Raw genomic sequence first — 15,369 nt, forward strand, 5'->3', positions numbered from 1 at the left:
AGCACACAGGAGGATTCACAAATGCGTAGTAGACTATCGCATGGGTTACCTGCGCAATATTATACAAATAATGAATGTTTATGAGTGCAATGGTGAGAATATTTTCATGAGCGGAATGGAACATTCCAAGTTTCACCGAATGAAAATTTTCTCACTATTGCACGAATGCAAAACTCAAACCATTAACAATATGAAAGTTAATATGAAGTTAACCCTTTCTTTACCATGGGCGACTTTTGTCGACAAGAAGAACCCCCCTGCTGGTTCCCATGGGCGACTTTAGTCGACCAGGAAACCACACACAGAACACCCTCAACACAGATACATTCACTACTTTTCAGAAAGGCGGCATGTTGATGTGTTTGGCCGTCCATACAACAACCATATACTAGCTGAAAGAGTGTTTTCGGATCGTTCTAATGGTGTAGTTTATTCATAGTGTTGCCATTACAAAAAAATGAGAAAAGTGCTTCAGAAGTATCCACGCACAAATTGAGGTATGGAGTGCCATTTGGTCATGTGGTGAAATGGCTTGCAGTTTGATAAATGGAACCAGATGAACAAACAGGCATAACTTTCTTATATTTACACATATGGACTTCATTTTTACATCACATAAAAGAGTAAGGTTCAAGGAACAAACTTTACACACAACACCTATGATTTAAATCACTCCTTGGCAGTGAAAATCTGGGTTGAAAAAAGCGAGTTTTGGACTTGCGGTCATTTTGTTCACGCTCTAGTGATTTCCGCATGACTGAGCAAACAATTTGGTCCTGGGGAGAGCCAGGTCAATAAACAATGTGGTAATGAAAGGGTTAACACTATGCATACTGATCAAAACATAGACAGTTATTTCGGCTTTCATACCTTCGTCATGTCTTTTTCCACTTGCACTTCAAAGTTGTGCATTTCTGGGGGCAGGAATTCCTCCTCCGTCCCACGAGCAATTCTGTCGACAAAAAGATCATAAAACTTAATCCGATTTTATCCCACTTAGAGCTCAAATGTTCGGCGTTCTGGCAAAATAAGACGGAACTGGGCATAGGCTACAGTGGAGGACAATGCAAAAAACTGAATAGGGTGATTTTTTTTTTTTGATTTTCAGATGTATTGATATTTGTAACCTTTGATATGTCTACCACACACGTTTTAAAGAAATAATATCAAAATCGTGGAATGAAAGTGTTTTTAAGGAAAACCAATTGCCATCTTTCATTTGCATGACTTCAAGACTCCAAACTTTTAAAGGCCTTTTTCTCAGTATTTTCATTTTTGACATGTTGATAAGTGCAAATTTCAAACAGCCATAACTTGTCAACAGAATGTCCGATTGAAGTGCAACAAACAGTATTGCAAGGAGAATTTTATTCTCTATCCTAATACCCGCAAACCCTCATTCCGATCTCTGCCCAGTTCTGTCTCATTTTGCCAGAAGGCAAATGACTAAAAATCATGAAAACTGATATAGAAATACGCACGCCTTTTGGCAGTAACAGTGGCAACATTGCTAGTATCGTGATTTTGGGCGTGATCCCTGGCTACATGGCATATACGGGTTTATGGCTTCTGACTAGCGCCCCTTGAACAAAGACATTGACAAAATGGGGAACCGCCAACATAGGGCTGGATAGCTCAGTTGGTAGAGCATCGGAACGGCAATCCAGGGGTCGCAGGTTCAAACCCCGTTCCAGTCAATTTCTTTGTTGTTCTTTATAATAATTATAACCTAGTCAGTTTCCCATATTTGAGAAAATAAAAACACTGTGACTTACTTGGCTTGTCGTTCTGTCTGATACATGGATGTCAGGTTAGGCATCTGGTTGGTGCGGACCGTATCAACGGCAAATATCGTGGCCTTGGGTGAATTTGAGAAGAACAGGCCAAACATTGCCTTGGACCCTCTGAAAACAAACAACAAGACCGCAAAATGTTGCTCGTGATTGGCTTGTGATTTTACTTGTGATTGGCTGAAATAGGGAGTCAGGTTGGGGCAGTGGTTCTTTCCTCGCCTTTCACCTCTGTGGCTAGGGTTTGATTCCTGCCCTGGTCCACATGTGGATTGGGTTTTCAGTCCCTACCTGATTCTGTGGATTTTCCCCTGAATTTTCTTCTGGGATTTTCCTCTCATCTCTGACTGGATATGTCTTCAATTATTTTCTCTACAAGTTTCTTCAGGTTTGTGAGCTACAGTGTCAAGGGCATTTTTTTAACCAGAAATAAATAATAATTATGTTCAAGAAAGCTGGACAAGGTTAAAAAACAGTGTTTGTGGTCAAAAGTCTATAACTGGAAAAGTGTATGAGCTATTAGAATGATTCTTTCACTAAAAGAAAGCTTATTAATTGGGCTTTCATATCCTAGATTTGGAAAACGCTACATGCAGAAAATCTTTTAAAAACATAGGTGGCACCATTTGGGTTTCTTTTTTTTTTTAGTCGCCCTGTATAACTCATCTCTGTCTGTGTGCCTACCAAGTATCAACCTAATTTTGACAATAGTTGTGTAGTTATACTCGGACTCATTAACCCTAAAAGGGCCGGGTTATTTTGACCAGCTCTCAGCTCTCGGCCATTGAGTGACGAAGAATTTTGAAACTCAGTAAATGCATAGAGCAACTCATAATGAACATATCCATGAAATCTCATGACTATAGGTCAAAGGGTTTTGAAATTATGGCTAATTTATTATTCATTTGTACGAATGGTAATTAATTCTGCTCTGTGTTCACGATGTATATGGGAAAATTAAGTTTTCATGGCGCATAGCGCCGGAAAATTGTTCGCTGCGCAGCAACCCGTGGTCCGATTTTTATGTTTTGGTATCAAAAAATGCCTAAGGCTCGAGGCTTAAAAGTAATAACAGCTCGGGTAACGAAAAAAAAGTTTTTCAAGGCTATCGCGGAAAAAGTTGAGGGGGGGGGGATTCTTTCAGGGTTAATAGATGACACTCAACACGTCCCTGTCTATGTGCCTACCAAGTATCAACCTAATTTTGACAATAGTTGTGTAAAGATAGGGCTTCAAAGTATGCACCTTTAATGTGATGTATGTAACTTGACACCAGTAACATTAATAATGATTATAACTCAGACTTACACAACGTTATGGTAGAGATATATCCTGCGTAGACTCCCTGGCTGTAGATAGGAGAACTGGGCCAACGTCTTGAACTGGAGCTGACCAATGTCAAACGTTTCCAACTCCTTCAATATGAAGAAATAATACACATATCAACCTGGGAATTCTTGCTGTCAAGTGTTTGTTTAAAAACTAAAACTTTGAGCAAAGTGTACTATGCCATAAGATCAGTAGCACTGTGACAAATGTAAGACGTATGTGGAGTGCTGTGGCCTCATGGTCTGGAACACTGAATTCTTGGTCTGCGGGTAATTCTGCAGGTTGTGGGTTCGAGTCCAACCTGGGGTTGTAGTGTGTGTAAACTTAGAGGTAAGATGTTACTCTAAGGCGTAAATTGCATTTTCGCAAGCGTCATGAATGTGAGAATCTGTTTTGTTTTTCCATGTAGCATGGTTTTCATTATATAAAATCTCCACAAATTACATTCAAAAACTTTCTTATTCATTGTCTGAGAAGTTGCTAAGTTATATGCAAAGTTGGTTATGGGTACTTGATCCCATAATCTGGAACTGGTTCCTGACATCAGTGGGTCGAGTACTAGGGTACCCGGTTCCAATACACAGCCCTATTATAATCCCATTATCTTATCTTGAAAAGCATTAGTGTGAGGTTTGATGCCAATGAGCTTAGAATGATATACTCTGGCTATGTTAGACCCAACCTCGAATAACCAGATGCTATTTGGCATTCTAGTATTACTACGGAACAATCCAATCAGTTAGAGGCCATCCAAAAACGGGCTTGTAGAATCATACTGGGTGATAGGTCTGGGAATAATAAAGATGACTTGCAATGCTGTAATCTGGATTCCCTATCTGATAGGAGGTTGCAGCATTGCTATAATTTCGCTAAAGGGCTCAAAATCAATCCCCGCACTAGCTCCCTCGTTCCCCCAACAGAGAGTCATGGTAGATGTCTAAGGGCAAACAGTACGATTTCGCCAGCAAAAACCAGCAAGAACTAACAGGTTTAACAAAAGCCCACTTCCCTTTTTTATCGACAGTTTAAATAATTAGGTTATCTCCCACTTATCCAAATTTAAGAATAACTATTTTTACTTCTTCAGTGCGTGTATAAAGGTATTTATCATTCTTATCGTTTTTGTCTTAAATATTTTAATATCCACTGTTTTATTTCATATATTCGTATTTTTATTTTACTACCAATGTTAAATGTATATTGCATGTAAAAAGTAAAGTCTTTCGCAAGCCAATGTGGCTCATCAGGCCGGGGTTTATCTACGGTTTCAGTAGCATGAAACGACTGAGAATATTTCTACTCCCCCTGGATGGGATGCCAGTCCATCGCAGGTTACTCCCCAGCTAATGCCGGTACCCATTTATACTCCTGGGTGGAGAGGGGCAAGTGGGGGTGAAGTGGCTTGCCCAAGGACACAACATATGACCAGCAGCTGGATTCGAACCCCTGACCCTCTGATCATGAGTCATGAACCCTAACCACTAGGCCACACACTCCCCATATTGCATGTACCACACTTTTAATTTTGCCTCAGGGCCACGATTGGTGTGAAAAGAAATGTCTAAATCTAAATCCTCTACTCTATTCTCTACCTTGCCAGCGAGGAATCTTGCGTTGTCCTTGTTCACCATGCAGATGCAGCCCAGCTTGACCAAGGCACGGAACTCCAGTGGCACTTGGGTCTCGTAGACACCCTCGATCTCTGGTGCCGAGAGGTCTGCATTGAGCTCGCTGAGGGTAAAGGAGAATTTGGAGTTAGAACCAGGGATTCATGTAGTCGAGTCCATCACAAGTCCAGTTATAAGTCACAAGTCCGGTAACAAGTAAGCACCGTCGATATCAGAATTTTCAATAATCCATATCAGAAATCCAATATCGAAAATATTTGATATATCGAATATCCCATGTAAAAATTATAGACCATAAAGATGACACTTTGATAACAATATAAAACAAAACAATTTAAGTGTCAATTTTCCACGGTTTTCTCTGGACCATATTGCTCAAACTTTTTGAAAAAATCTCAGCACTGAGAGTTTGTCCAGAACGGGCGGTTTCTTTTCAACTTTTCCATTGGGGAGACCATGAATTCCATCAACGCTCCTTGGCATTTCGCGATGTTTTTATTTTGAGTCACAAGCACAAGTTGCCGCCAGGTTTGATTTTATTATACAGCAAACGTTAAACACAAAGTAAAAGCACAAACGGGAGATTTATTTTGACGATAATCTGAGGCATTTTCGCTATCGCATAATCGGTGATATCAATATTAAAATGATATATCGATGGTAAGTTACAAGTAACATGTAACACTGGATGACCAAGAACAAAGAAATGCCTTTGTCATAGTTCATTAGAATAAGCTTGTGTGTTGATCTGGGACTGGACTACATTTCATTTTACTTCACTTTCACTTTATTTTCCATATAAAGTACAAATTTGGTTGAACGTCGGTCACTATTTAACCATAACACATGTGGATCGCTGGTTTGAACCTGGTTGGGTCTGTAATTGTTTTCTACTCATTGGATGTCACATTATCAATGTTGTATCACATTCACTTCTCCTACAGTCTCTAAAGCCACCACTGTGGTAGAGGTTGCATGCAGGCAATAGCTTGAAAAGCATTAGTGTGAGATATGCTCAGAATTTTCTGGGTAGCGCTGCCAAAGTTCCTAAGACATGATGTGATTCATCTCATTGATAGCAACCTCTATCACTGCAGCAGATTTGCTGTGCTTGTCAAGGAACGGCTGTGTTAAAGGAAAACATCAAAAACTAGACGCAGACCAACACTTTTTAAACACAGTACAAAATCATTCTTAACACCACATGTTTTCTTAATCAGACGAGAGTTTGAGAATAACATGAAGTAAAAATATGTAAGGAATTGTAATTAAGACACAAGGCAACATACTTTGAGTGCTCTTGGAAGATGTCCTCAGGCACCACGTACTCGTACAGATTCAGTGATGGATTGGAACGTGGCAGGGCTCTGTTGACTTTCTTCCACACTACAAATAGAAACGGACAAAAAACATCCACAAAAATTCAAGCCAGAATGTACACAGGTGTGATGACACAATGTAAAATAACCACAGTGTTCCAAAACAGCCTGTTATTAAACTGAAATACCATGACAAAATTTGGTTTCATGACCTTTAAAGTTATAGAGCAGCACACATTTGGTATACATGGTGAAAACTGTACTTGTTCAGAACATGTAAATCCATCCAAGTCTGGTAAAAACTAAATCACAAGTTGAGTCATTTGACAAGCATTTGACTTGACTCAGTGCCCCCCATAAAAAAAACTGGTGATCCCCCCATGAAATAGTCCAAGCTACACCACTGCTCAATCAGAGGGTTCGAATCCAACTGATGGCCATATGCTGTGTCCTTAGGCAAGCCACTTCACCCCACTTGCCTCTCTCCACCCAGGAGTATAAATGGGTATCGGCATTAGCTGGGGAGTAACCTGCGATGGACTAGCATCCCGTCCAGGGGGAGTAGAAAGATTCTCAGTTGTTTCATGCTACTGAAACTGGAGTTAAGCGCCGACCTGATGGGCCACATTGGCTCGTGACAGACTGAAACAAGTCAGGTGTGTTTACAAACACAAATGCCCCGCAACCGTGACTGTTCCCATGACATAACACCACTCTTTTAACATCAACTTACATGTACCTTGGTCACATGGAATGTTCATTGACAGCATTAGTGTCTTCTGTAGGTTTTATATGAATTAATCCCTAATCCCTATGATCTCAGAATAAATACAAGATTTCGATTGTTTTAGCCACTGTGACCTTGACCCTTGACCTTTTGGCCCCAAATGCAAAAGGCTTCTTAGGATTACCAAGGACAATCCACAAACCAAATTTGAAGTTCATATGTAAAGTATTTCTCAAGTTATCGCGCTGACAAAATTTCTATTGTTTCAGCCACTGTGACCTTGACCCTTGACCTTTCGGCCCCAAATGCAATAGGCCTCTTAGGATTGCCAAGGACAATCCACAAACCAAATTTGAAGTTCATATGTAAAGTATATCTCAAGTTATCACGCTGACAAAATTTCTTTTGTTTTAGCCACTGTGACCTTGACCCTTGACCTTTCGGCCCCAAATGCAAAAGGCTTCTCAGGATTGCCAAGGACAATCCACAAACCAAATTTGAAGTTCATATGTAAAGTATTTCTCAAGTTATCGCGCTGACAAAATTTCTATTGTTTCAGCCACTGTGACCTTGACCCTTGACCTTTCGGCCCCAAATGCAATAGGCCTCTTAGGATTACCAAGAACAATACACAGACCAAATTTGAAGTTCATATGTTAAGTATTTCTCAAGTTATCGTGCTGACAAGATTTGTCCGGACACACACACCCACCCACCCACCCATACTTGTTTCACATGACTAGTGTGGACTTTCCATTGCTTTCGTGTAGTTAAGAAAAACCAGTGAAAAAACTCATTTTTCTCAAACTGTGAAAACTCTTTCAACCCAATTTTTTTTCTATGATTCCCTTTAGTGTTTCTCTTCATTCTGCTACAGATAAACCTAACCCAAAAATGCCTCTAAACCTGTTTTCCAGAAATGGGGAAACACTGTGTGGACGTGGGGTAAGTCCACACAACGTCGGTGCTACCTACATTATGTGGACGTCTTTTGTTCGGAAGTCCACACTGCGTATGTAAGACAAACTCACCCACCCACACACACACCCACACACACACCCACCCACCCACCCACCCACCCACCCACGGAAGGACAAGGCGGAAACAGTATGCCCCTTCGGCTTCGCCGCGGGGCATAAAAAGACATGCCATGAATTTGTGATGACTTGAGACGGACTTGTATTAGTCTGGACTAGAGCATAAAGCCTGGTTCATACTCGGCGCGAAAGCAAAAGCAAACGCGAATATGTGACGTCGTGGCAAGTATTCGGGATGCAAATTAGTAAAAGTTGAACATATTTCAACTCGGGCGAATTTCACGGCGAATGTTTCATGACGTCAAACACTTCGCATTCGCATTCGCGTGAAGTATGAACCGGGCTTTAGAAGACGATTATGAACATACTGGGTCCTTCGTTGGTTTCCTTGGGGTGTCGTTGGTTGACGTAGAACACCCTGGGCACCAGCAGCTTGATACAGTGAAGATCGCTACCGATCAACGACCACAGCTTGTACAGGCCTGGGTGGCCGGTCTCGGCAATCTGCGGAACAAATAGAAATAAGTGAATGTGATTTGAGGCTTATTTTGGACTCGAACAGTTGCACAAACAGTTAGCCAGTTTACGTTGGATGACGTGTATACACGCAAAGGTTTTGCGGCATTCGGCATGGATGAGGGATAAACACGCAATGAGCGAGGCTGGAAATATCTGTCTGCGACCCGCTCGCAGCGAGCGAGGCCAGAAATATCAGGGTGTGCTACCCACAGATGACGGCCTGAACCCGTCTGGCATCGAGGTTCGTGAAAAACAATCCCGGTCCGGTCAATTTCAAAAGAATCCCGGCGCGAACTGGTTAATAGCGCTTTTAGAACACTTTTGATAGCTCATGAAATACGCCGCGCACTTTCTGGTTCGTGCACATACGGCGCGAAGTAGGCATGACTAATTTTATTTTGAATGTGCACAAGGCTATCAGGTCTTCGCATGAGCGTCAAGTGTCTTCTTGTGAGCATCAGGCCTCGACGGCAATGCGTTCGAATGTCCCTCCAAATGATTTCTCCAAGTCTCCATTTGTAACCGCTTGAGGGGGTACTTGCATGTGCCCCGAGTCCATGATGGAGAATATAGGAGTCTCTTGGGAGAAGTTTGCTGATGCACAAGTTGGAGTGACCAACTCAAAAGAGAAGCAGTTGGTTCGGAGGAAAACCACAGGTGTTTACATGACATTTCGGTCAGTATGCAACGGTGTTGTAGTCGAGTCACCTGGGTGTAGTCTGAGTCCTAGTCTTGAGTCTCGAGTCACTCGGGTCAAGTCCGAGTGCAAGTTTCAAGTCATTTTGTTCAAGTCCAAGTTTGCGAAGCAGGTCATTTGATTGAAGTCCGAGTCAGAGTCAAAAGTCATTTGTTTAAATAACTGTGCATGTATGCCTATACGTTTTACGAAATGGACGTGTACAGACATGCCTATTACTCACTGTAGCGCCCCGAACCGCCCTGCCTATTACTCACTGTAGCGCTCCGAACCGCCCTGCCTAATTACTCACTGTAGCGCTCCGAACCGCCCTGCCTATTACTCACTGTAGCGCTCCGAACCGCCCTGCCTATTACTCACTGTAGCGCTCCGAACCGCCCTGCCTATTACTCACTGTAGCGCCCCAAACCGCCCTGCCTATTACTCACTGTAGCGCTCCGAACCGCCCTGCCTATTACTCACTGTAGCGCCCCAAACCGCCCTGCCTATTACTTGCTGTAGCGCCCTGATCCGCCGTGCCTATTACTCACTGTAGCACCCCGAACCGCCCTGCCTATTACTCACTGTAGCGCCCCGAACCGCCCTGCCTATTACTCACTGTAGCGCCCCGAACCGCCCTGCCTATTACTCACTGTAGCGCCCCGAACCGCCCTGCCTATTACTTGCTGTAGCGCCCCGAACCGCTCTGCCTATTACTCGCTGTAGCGCCCCGAACCGCCCTGCCTATTACTCACTGTAGCGCCCCGAACCGCCCTGCCTATTACTCACTGTAGCGTCTGAACCGCCCTGCCTATTACTCACTGTAGCGCCCCGAACCGCCCTGCCTATTACTCGCTGTAGCGCCCCGAACCGCCCTGCCTATTACTCACTGTAGCGCCCCAAACCGCCCTGCCTATTACTCACTGTAGCGCCCCAAACCGCCCCAGGACTCTATGGTTTTATTGATTCTTCAGTAAATAAGCACAATGTAATACAATGTAGAACAGGTGCTAATGGGCTAACCCTAAACCTCTAACTCTAACCCTAACCCTAGCCCTAACGCGTAGGGTCCAAAGTACCGGTACACACAACTAAATTATCAGTCGCACCACGAACCGGCGTATCTCAACTGTTGGCCGAATTGAGTTTTTGTCATAAATGTTTTTATTTCATCAAAATGCTCATCCTCACAAAGTTTTATTCCGATCTGAGTTCTAATTAACTAAAAACCACTAATTAGACTCTGCGGTGTATCTCTAAAAACTCTGAAATCATTCATCATGAAGTGACGTTTTACGATACGCCGCTTTACACGCTAATGACGTCACTAAGGATCATCAACATGAAAAGTGTGAATTTAGCGTTTCACGAACCAATGTATCCCCGTATCTGGCACACGGCCACTATAACGCACATTGTACGAAATACGATAAACATGATACAAATCTGTTTCACGAAGTGACGTGTATCTTGGGAACTAAATGTCTTAAAAACTAAGCAACTCAGATGCACACGGCTTGCATATAATAAAGTTTAATCTATAATTTACTAGCACAAACGAAACAGCTTGAATTCTTACACAGGTAGTAAAAGGAATGAGCCTACAAAATAATGACCAAATTTAAACTGTTTTTTCTCAAAACACAAAAAAAAAATATATTCTGAATGTGCGCAAACCCTGTGAGCGTCAGGTGCCATCGGTAATGCATTCAAAATGGTCTCCCGTAACTTTCTCTTTGGAACCGCGGTTGGGGAACTCTTGGAGCCAATAGTTGAAGCAGGATGATGAAAAAGTTTGAAGTTACTAGAATCAGTCAGGACTCACCTGGATGATCTGCCACGGCATGTCCAGCAGGGATCGCGCAGTGCGACGTAGAAACTGCCCGAGACTGTTGGAGGGGCCCACGCGGATCGCACCACCCCGGGCGGACTCGCTGTCGTCAATCCGACGGCGCTTGCTGCGTTCGGCCCGCTGGCGGGCCTGGTGCGCCCATTTCTTCTTGTGGTAGGCCAGCCATGCCCTTCGCTCCTCCTGAAACGTTGAGGACAAAGAAACAATTTGACTGGATCCTGTGAAATTAGTTTTGAGAGCATGTGCTCACCTTTCGACCTTGCAAGGCACAGTCCAGTTGAAGCACGTCTTAAAGTCTGTGAGATTTTGCAGGGCTAAGTCAGATGAGATTTGAAGATGTGCATCCACCATGCAAAAACAGTAATTGTGACCTGTCGTATCATGAGGAATAGCCCCAACCCCCTGACTTTTCAAGTTACATAGAGCACCGAAGAGTGACGCCATTCATTTTAGAACCTGGAATAATGCAAACGAATGGAGTACGCACACGTGTTGGTTCACAGGCTGAATCACGTGCTAATGTCTTTTACTACTTTACTTGTGTGCGTGATGTATTCACTTCAGTACTCTATACATCATGTTATTCCAAAGTGTCCCACCTAACTTTGCCGACCTTTGAGAAAAATGGCTTTTGAAAACAAAATAAACTGGCATTGCGGCGCCAATGGCAGTTTTTGAGTTTTTCCAGTGTTGGGAGGTGTATTTTTTTTCTAACAAAAATGCATGGTGTGGATCTTGGACACCTTGGCTACTCAAAAATAAAAAAAACCTTATATTAATTTTGACATGAGTTTTCTAGTATATCCGACTTCAGGCGTCAAGTACTCAAAAGAAGATTTTAGGGGACATTCCTCACTTTTGCCACAATAGGTCATAAGTTTACAATTCGCCGTGTCCATGCAACAAGGTTTTATCTCCTTAAATAGGCTGTGCGTGAAATGCAAATTTTAGAATATCAAAAGATTGTATCTCACTTAAAATAACCCGGATGTACACACAAAGTCAATGGACGCAAGATACGACCTTGTTGCACGGAGCGTATTCGCGCGAGATGACTTTGTTGCAGAATGGAGTTAAGACCTTGTTGCACTGATCTGACGAATGAAACCCTGCTACATCAAATATCTTTTGTGAGTCTGCGTGGTTCTGAAAAGAGCCAGTGGAAACTCAAAGCGTCTCCATTTCATGTTTTTGAGTGAGGTCTAACAACGCCGGTTTCTGGACACTTCCCTCACCTTGCTTTCTCCCATAGGAGGGGCGGGGCCGAGCACCTCCTGCCAGGATTTGGCCAGCTCCTCTTCCTCCATCGCTGCCCGACTCCGCGCCCCTCCTTCCCCCTCCGCGCTCTCCACCCGCGCCCGCTTGCGCTTGGTGACAATCGGGGGCTTGTTGAGTCCGTTGGGTCGCCTGCCCTGGCTGCTGCCAATGTCTTCCAGGTCAGGCACACCACCTGGGGAGGCGGGTCCTTGTTGGGAGTCGTCCTCCGCGTTCTCTTGATGCTGCAGATGAAAAACATGCTTGTTTGATAAGGAATCATGCTGAGTTTTGAATGTGATTCATACCAGTATCGCGATTTGATACATTTATTTCCATGCTGCCACAAAGGATGATACATAACATTACATAATCAAATTGACAACATAATGTACATAGATATACAGTCGACTCTCGTTAGTACAAACTCTGTTAATATAAATTCTGGTTATAACAAACATAAAGCCTTGGTCCCGACTGTGCCGTTATGTGCACAATGAATGGGACTGATGTTTCTCTTAATACAAAATTTTGATATAACAAAGTAAGTGCCTAGTGACATGCTGGGTGGGCATGCAAGTGGTGGAGTGTGCGGTTTTCATAACCCAAGTCTTCAACTTCAACTGGAATCTATAAGGCCGAGAAAAAGAGCTATGTGTTTAAGGTAATGCCCTTAAAAATTATCCAGGTAGGTAGGTTGAAAAAATGACTTAATTTTGTAATTCTATTGTTATGTTTGTCTGTCTGTCTATTTGTACCTTTAACAGTTTTCTGTTTAATAAACCTTTTTGAATTGACCAAGAGCACGCACAAAAACTTGCATGGAGGGAAGACTTTTTATTTTTAAAATGTGTCACTTCAAATTTTTGCCCAAATGTGGCAATAAAAACAGGTATTCAGGTATAAATATAACATTTCTTAACATCTTAGCTTGTTTAAAAATCTGGTGTGTAGGTTGAACTCGAATTTACTTTCTATAGTTATAGTTATCTAATTTATGCATTGTACATTTTGAAAGAAACCAGAGATACTCTTTTGACAGGTTAAAAAATATTGTTAAATTGTATCCGACGTCTGTATACCTTGTTACGTTGTCGGGGAGCAAACATTTCGCTGATCTTCTTCTGCTTGAAGACATCATTCTTCTCCAGTAGCTTCTTATGGAGCCAGTCAGGGTGCCGGACTCGCGGTACAGGATTTGCCACCTAGAAACACCAATCACAATGTAAGAAAAGTGTCACGTGATCCCGAAAGAGCCAATCAAATTCCACTTGGCAATTATGTCTCATGTACGTGATCTATAGACATGATTGCTGGATAGACTGACCAATCAGAATGCTTCATTTGCATCACATGATAATCAATGACCAATCATATTTCAGTTATGACTAATCTATTGCAAAACAAGTCTGGGTACCTGATTCTTTCAGATGGATCGTAACGATAAAACAACTCATAAATATTCATCCCTTGAGAGCCAGATAACCAATCAGAGGCCAAAAAGTAAGTCACATGACAGATATTAGCCAATCATTACCTGCTGTAGTGCAGCTGGGATGGTAATGATCTTCTGGATGCAGCTGCTCAGACGTTCAATGTAGTACTGCCAGTCCAAAATCTAGACAAACATAATCATAAAATTACTTGATAAATAATTACATAGATTGTTTCAACGAACAAATTATCTTCAAATAACAATTTTTTCAGCGTCAACTGCAGAAAAAGGAAACCACAGTGCTTTTTTATCAGATTCGGCTCTGTAATCTGCATTCTGGCCTGTCAGCACGTTAGTGGTGGATACATCATGGAGATATTACATTTCAAAATTTGCATAAAGGTTTACAAATTGTCGTGTGAACCACAAAGTGACAATGTTGACCATTTTTGCTGTATCACGATGTGATGGATCGCATATGTACTTCATCAAGGGCGTCAATCGTATCTCAAACGTGTGGGGGGGGGGGGGATATACCAGGATCAGAACAAAATGCAACTGCAAAGCCATAACGGCGTGGGGTTTCGGGGCACACTAAAGGGGGCACACTAAAGGGGGCCCACTAAAGGGCCCCCGAAATTTTTTCAATTCTAGATACTCTGTGGTGCAATCTGAGGCAATTTCTGACCACTTTACCCAATTTTGTTTAGCAAAAAATCATCATTTAAACATTATTTTCGAGTTTTGAGTCATTGCGTCAGGTATTCTGAGCTATAGAATCAAATGCCTAAAGGCCTAAAAGTGGGGGGACAAACGATATATCCCTCCTACTTCAAAAATTGAGGGGGACATGTCCCCCCCCCCCCCACCACCGATTGACGCCCATGTACTTCCCGCACATGATATGGCACAATCACAATGCCAAGATACATTATTCCACATGGAACTGGGAAAATGGCCACTACCATACAATATGGCACTTTCAGAAACCACTTTCCATCACCACACTTCTATGTTAACCAGTTCACGCCGAGAACATTTTAATAAGATCGGAACGAGGCGCAGGATTACTTTTCACTCGACCGCAATGCCAGGCGGGTTGAAACCATCACCCTCGGGCAGCACACTCATATTTCCGGCTTGCTCGCTGCGAGCGGGTCCCTGACAGATATTTCCGGCCTCGCTCCCAGCGTGTTTATCCATCATTCGTTCTGAATACCGCAAAACCTTTGCGTGCATACACGTCATCCGGCGCGAACTGCTTATTAAAAGTCCCCAAGGTTACATAAACAGACGTACGTCTCTGATGTCGTAGTTTGTCCTGCCGGGATCCTTCAGCCACTTCTTCAGGTAGTGTCTGAGAACGCTGGGCTCTGATTGGAAGATGGCCAGCGGGATGGCGCGTTCCGTCACGGGGGCGCCCTCCGGCTTCTTGGAGATGATGAACTTGCACGCCAGGCCTTTGTCCTTGACCATCTGGTCCCCAAGGAACTGCAGTACGGATGGGAATTCAATTTCGATTTGGTAAACGTTTTGCAAACCCTACACATTCCATTTTTGTGCATTTTACTTTTTAGAGCAACAAAATTACTCAAAAACTTTAAGGGTGAATTACAGGGGTGCGCATTTACGGGAAGTATAGGAACCGGGTACCCGATTGAAAAAAAAACACGAGTACCTGGGTACTGGGTACGTCAAACATGCCAAAATTCAAATCTCAGAAGTTGCTGTAAGATGCAAGTACAGTAAGCTTTATGGTTTTACAGTGTAAACTGCAGCTTTCGCGAGCGTCATAAAAATGTG

The 15,369-nt window shown here is 42.9% G+C and overlaps 1 protein-coding gene across 1 annotated transcript in view; it reads right to left on the reverse strand.

The window, feature by feature from the left end:
- Positions 1-15,369, reverse strand: part of LOC119735384 (DNA polymerase epsilon catalytic subunit A-like) — a 74,919-nt gene that overhangs the window by 28,047 nt on the left and 31,503 nt on the right. The window contains exons 24-34 of the mRNA XM_038209080.1: positions 14,866-15,057; positions 13,669-13,749; positions 13,214-13,336; positions 12,113-12,376; positions 10,851-11,057; positions 8,199-8,334; positions 6,037-6,133; positions 4,712-4,850; positions 3,099-3,205; positions 1,776-1,904; positions 871-952 (exon numbers count right to left, since the gene is read on the reverse strand). Coding sequence (XP_038065008.1) covers positions 871-952; positions 1,776-1,904; positions 3,099-3,205; positions 4,712-4,850; positions 6,037-6,133; positions 8,199-8,334; positions 10,851-11,057; positions 12,113-12,376; positions 13,214-13,336; positions 13,669-13,749; positions 14,866-15,057 — 1,557 coding nt within the window. The remainder of the gene's footprint in view (positions 1-870; positions 953-1,775; positions 1,905-3,098; positions 3,206-4,711; positions 4,851-6,036; positions 6,134-8,198; positions 8,335-10,850; positions 11,058-12,112; positions 12,377-13,213; positions 13,337-13,668; positions 13,750-14,865; positions 15,058-15,369) is intronic.

Source organism: Patiria miniata, unplaced genomic scaffold (assembly GCF_015706575.1).
Source record: "Patiria miniata isolate m_02_andy unplaced genomic scaffold, ASM1570657v1 HiC_scaffold_29, whole genome shotgun sequence".
In the NCBI taxonomy this organism is placed as follows: Eukaryota; Metazoa; Echinodermata; class Asteroidea; order Valvatida; family Asterinidae; genus Patiria; species Patiria miniata.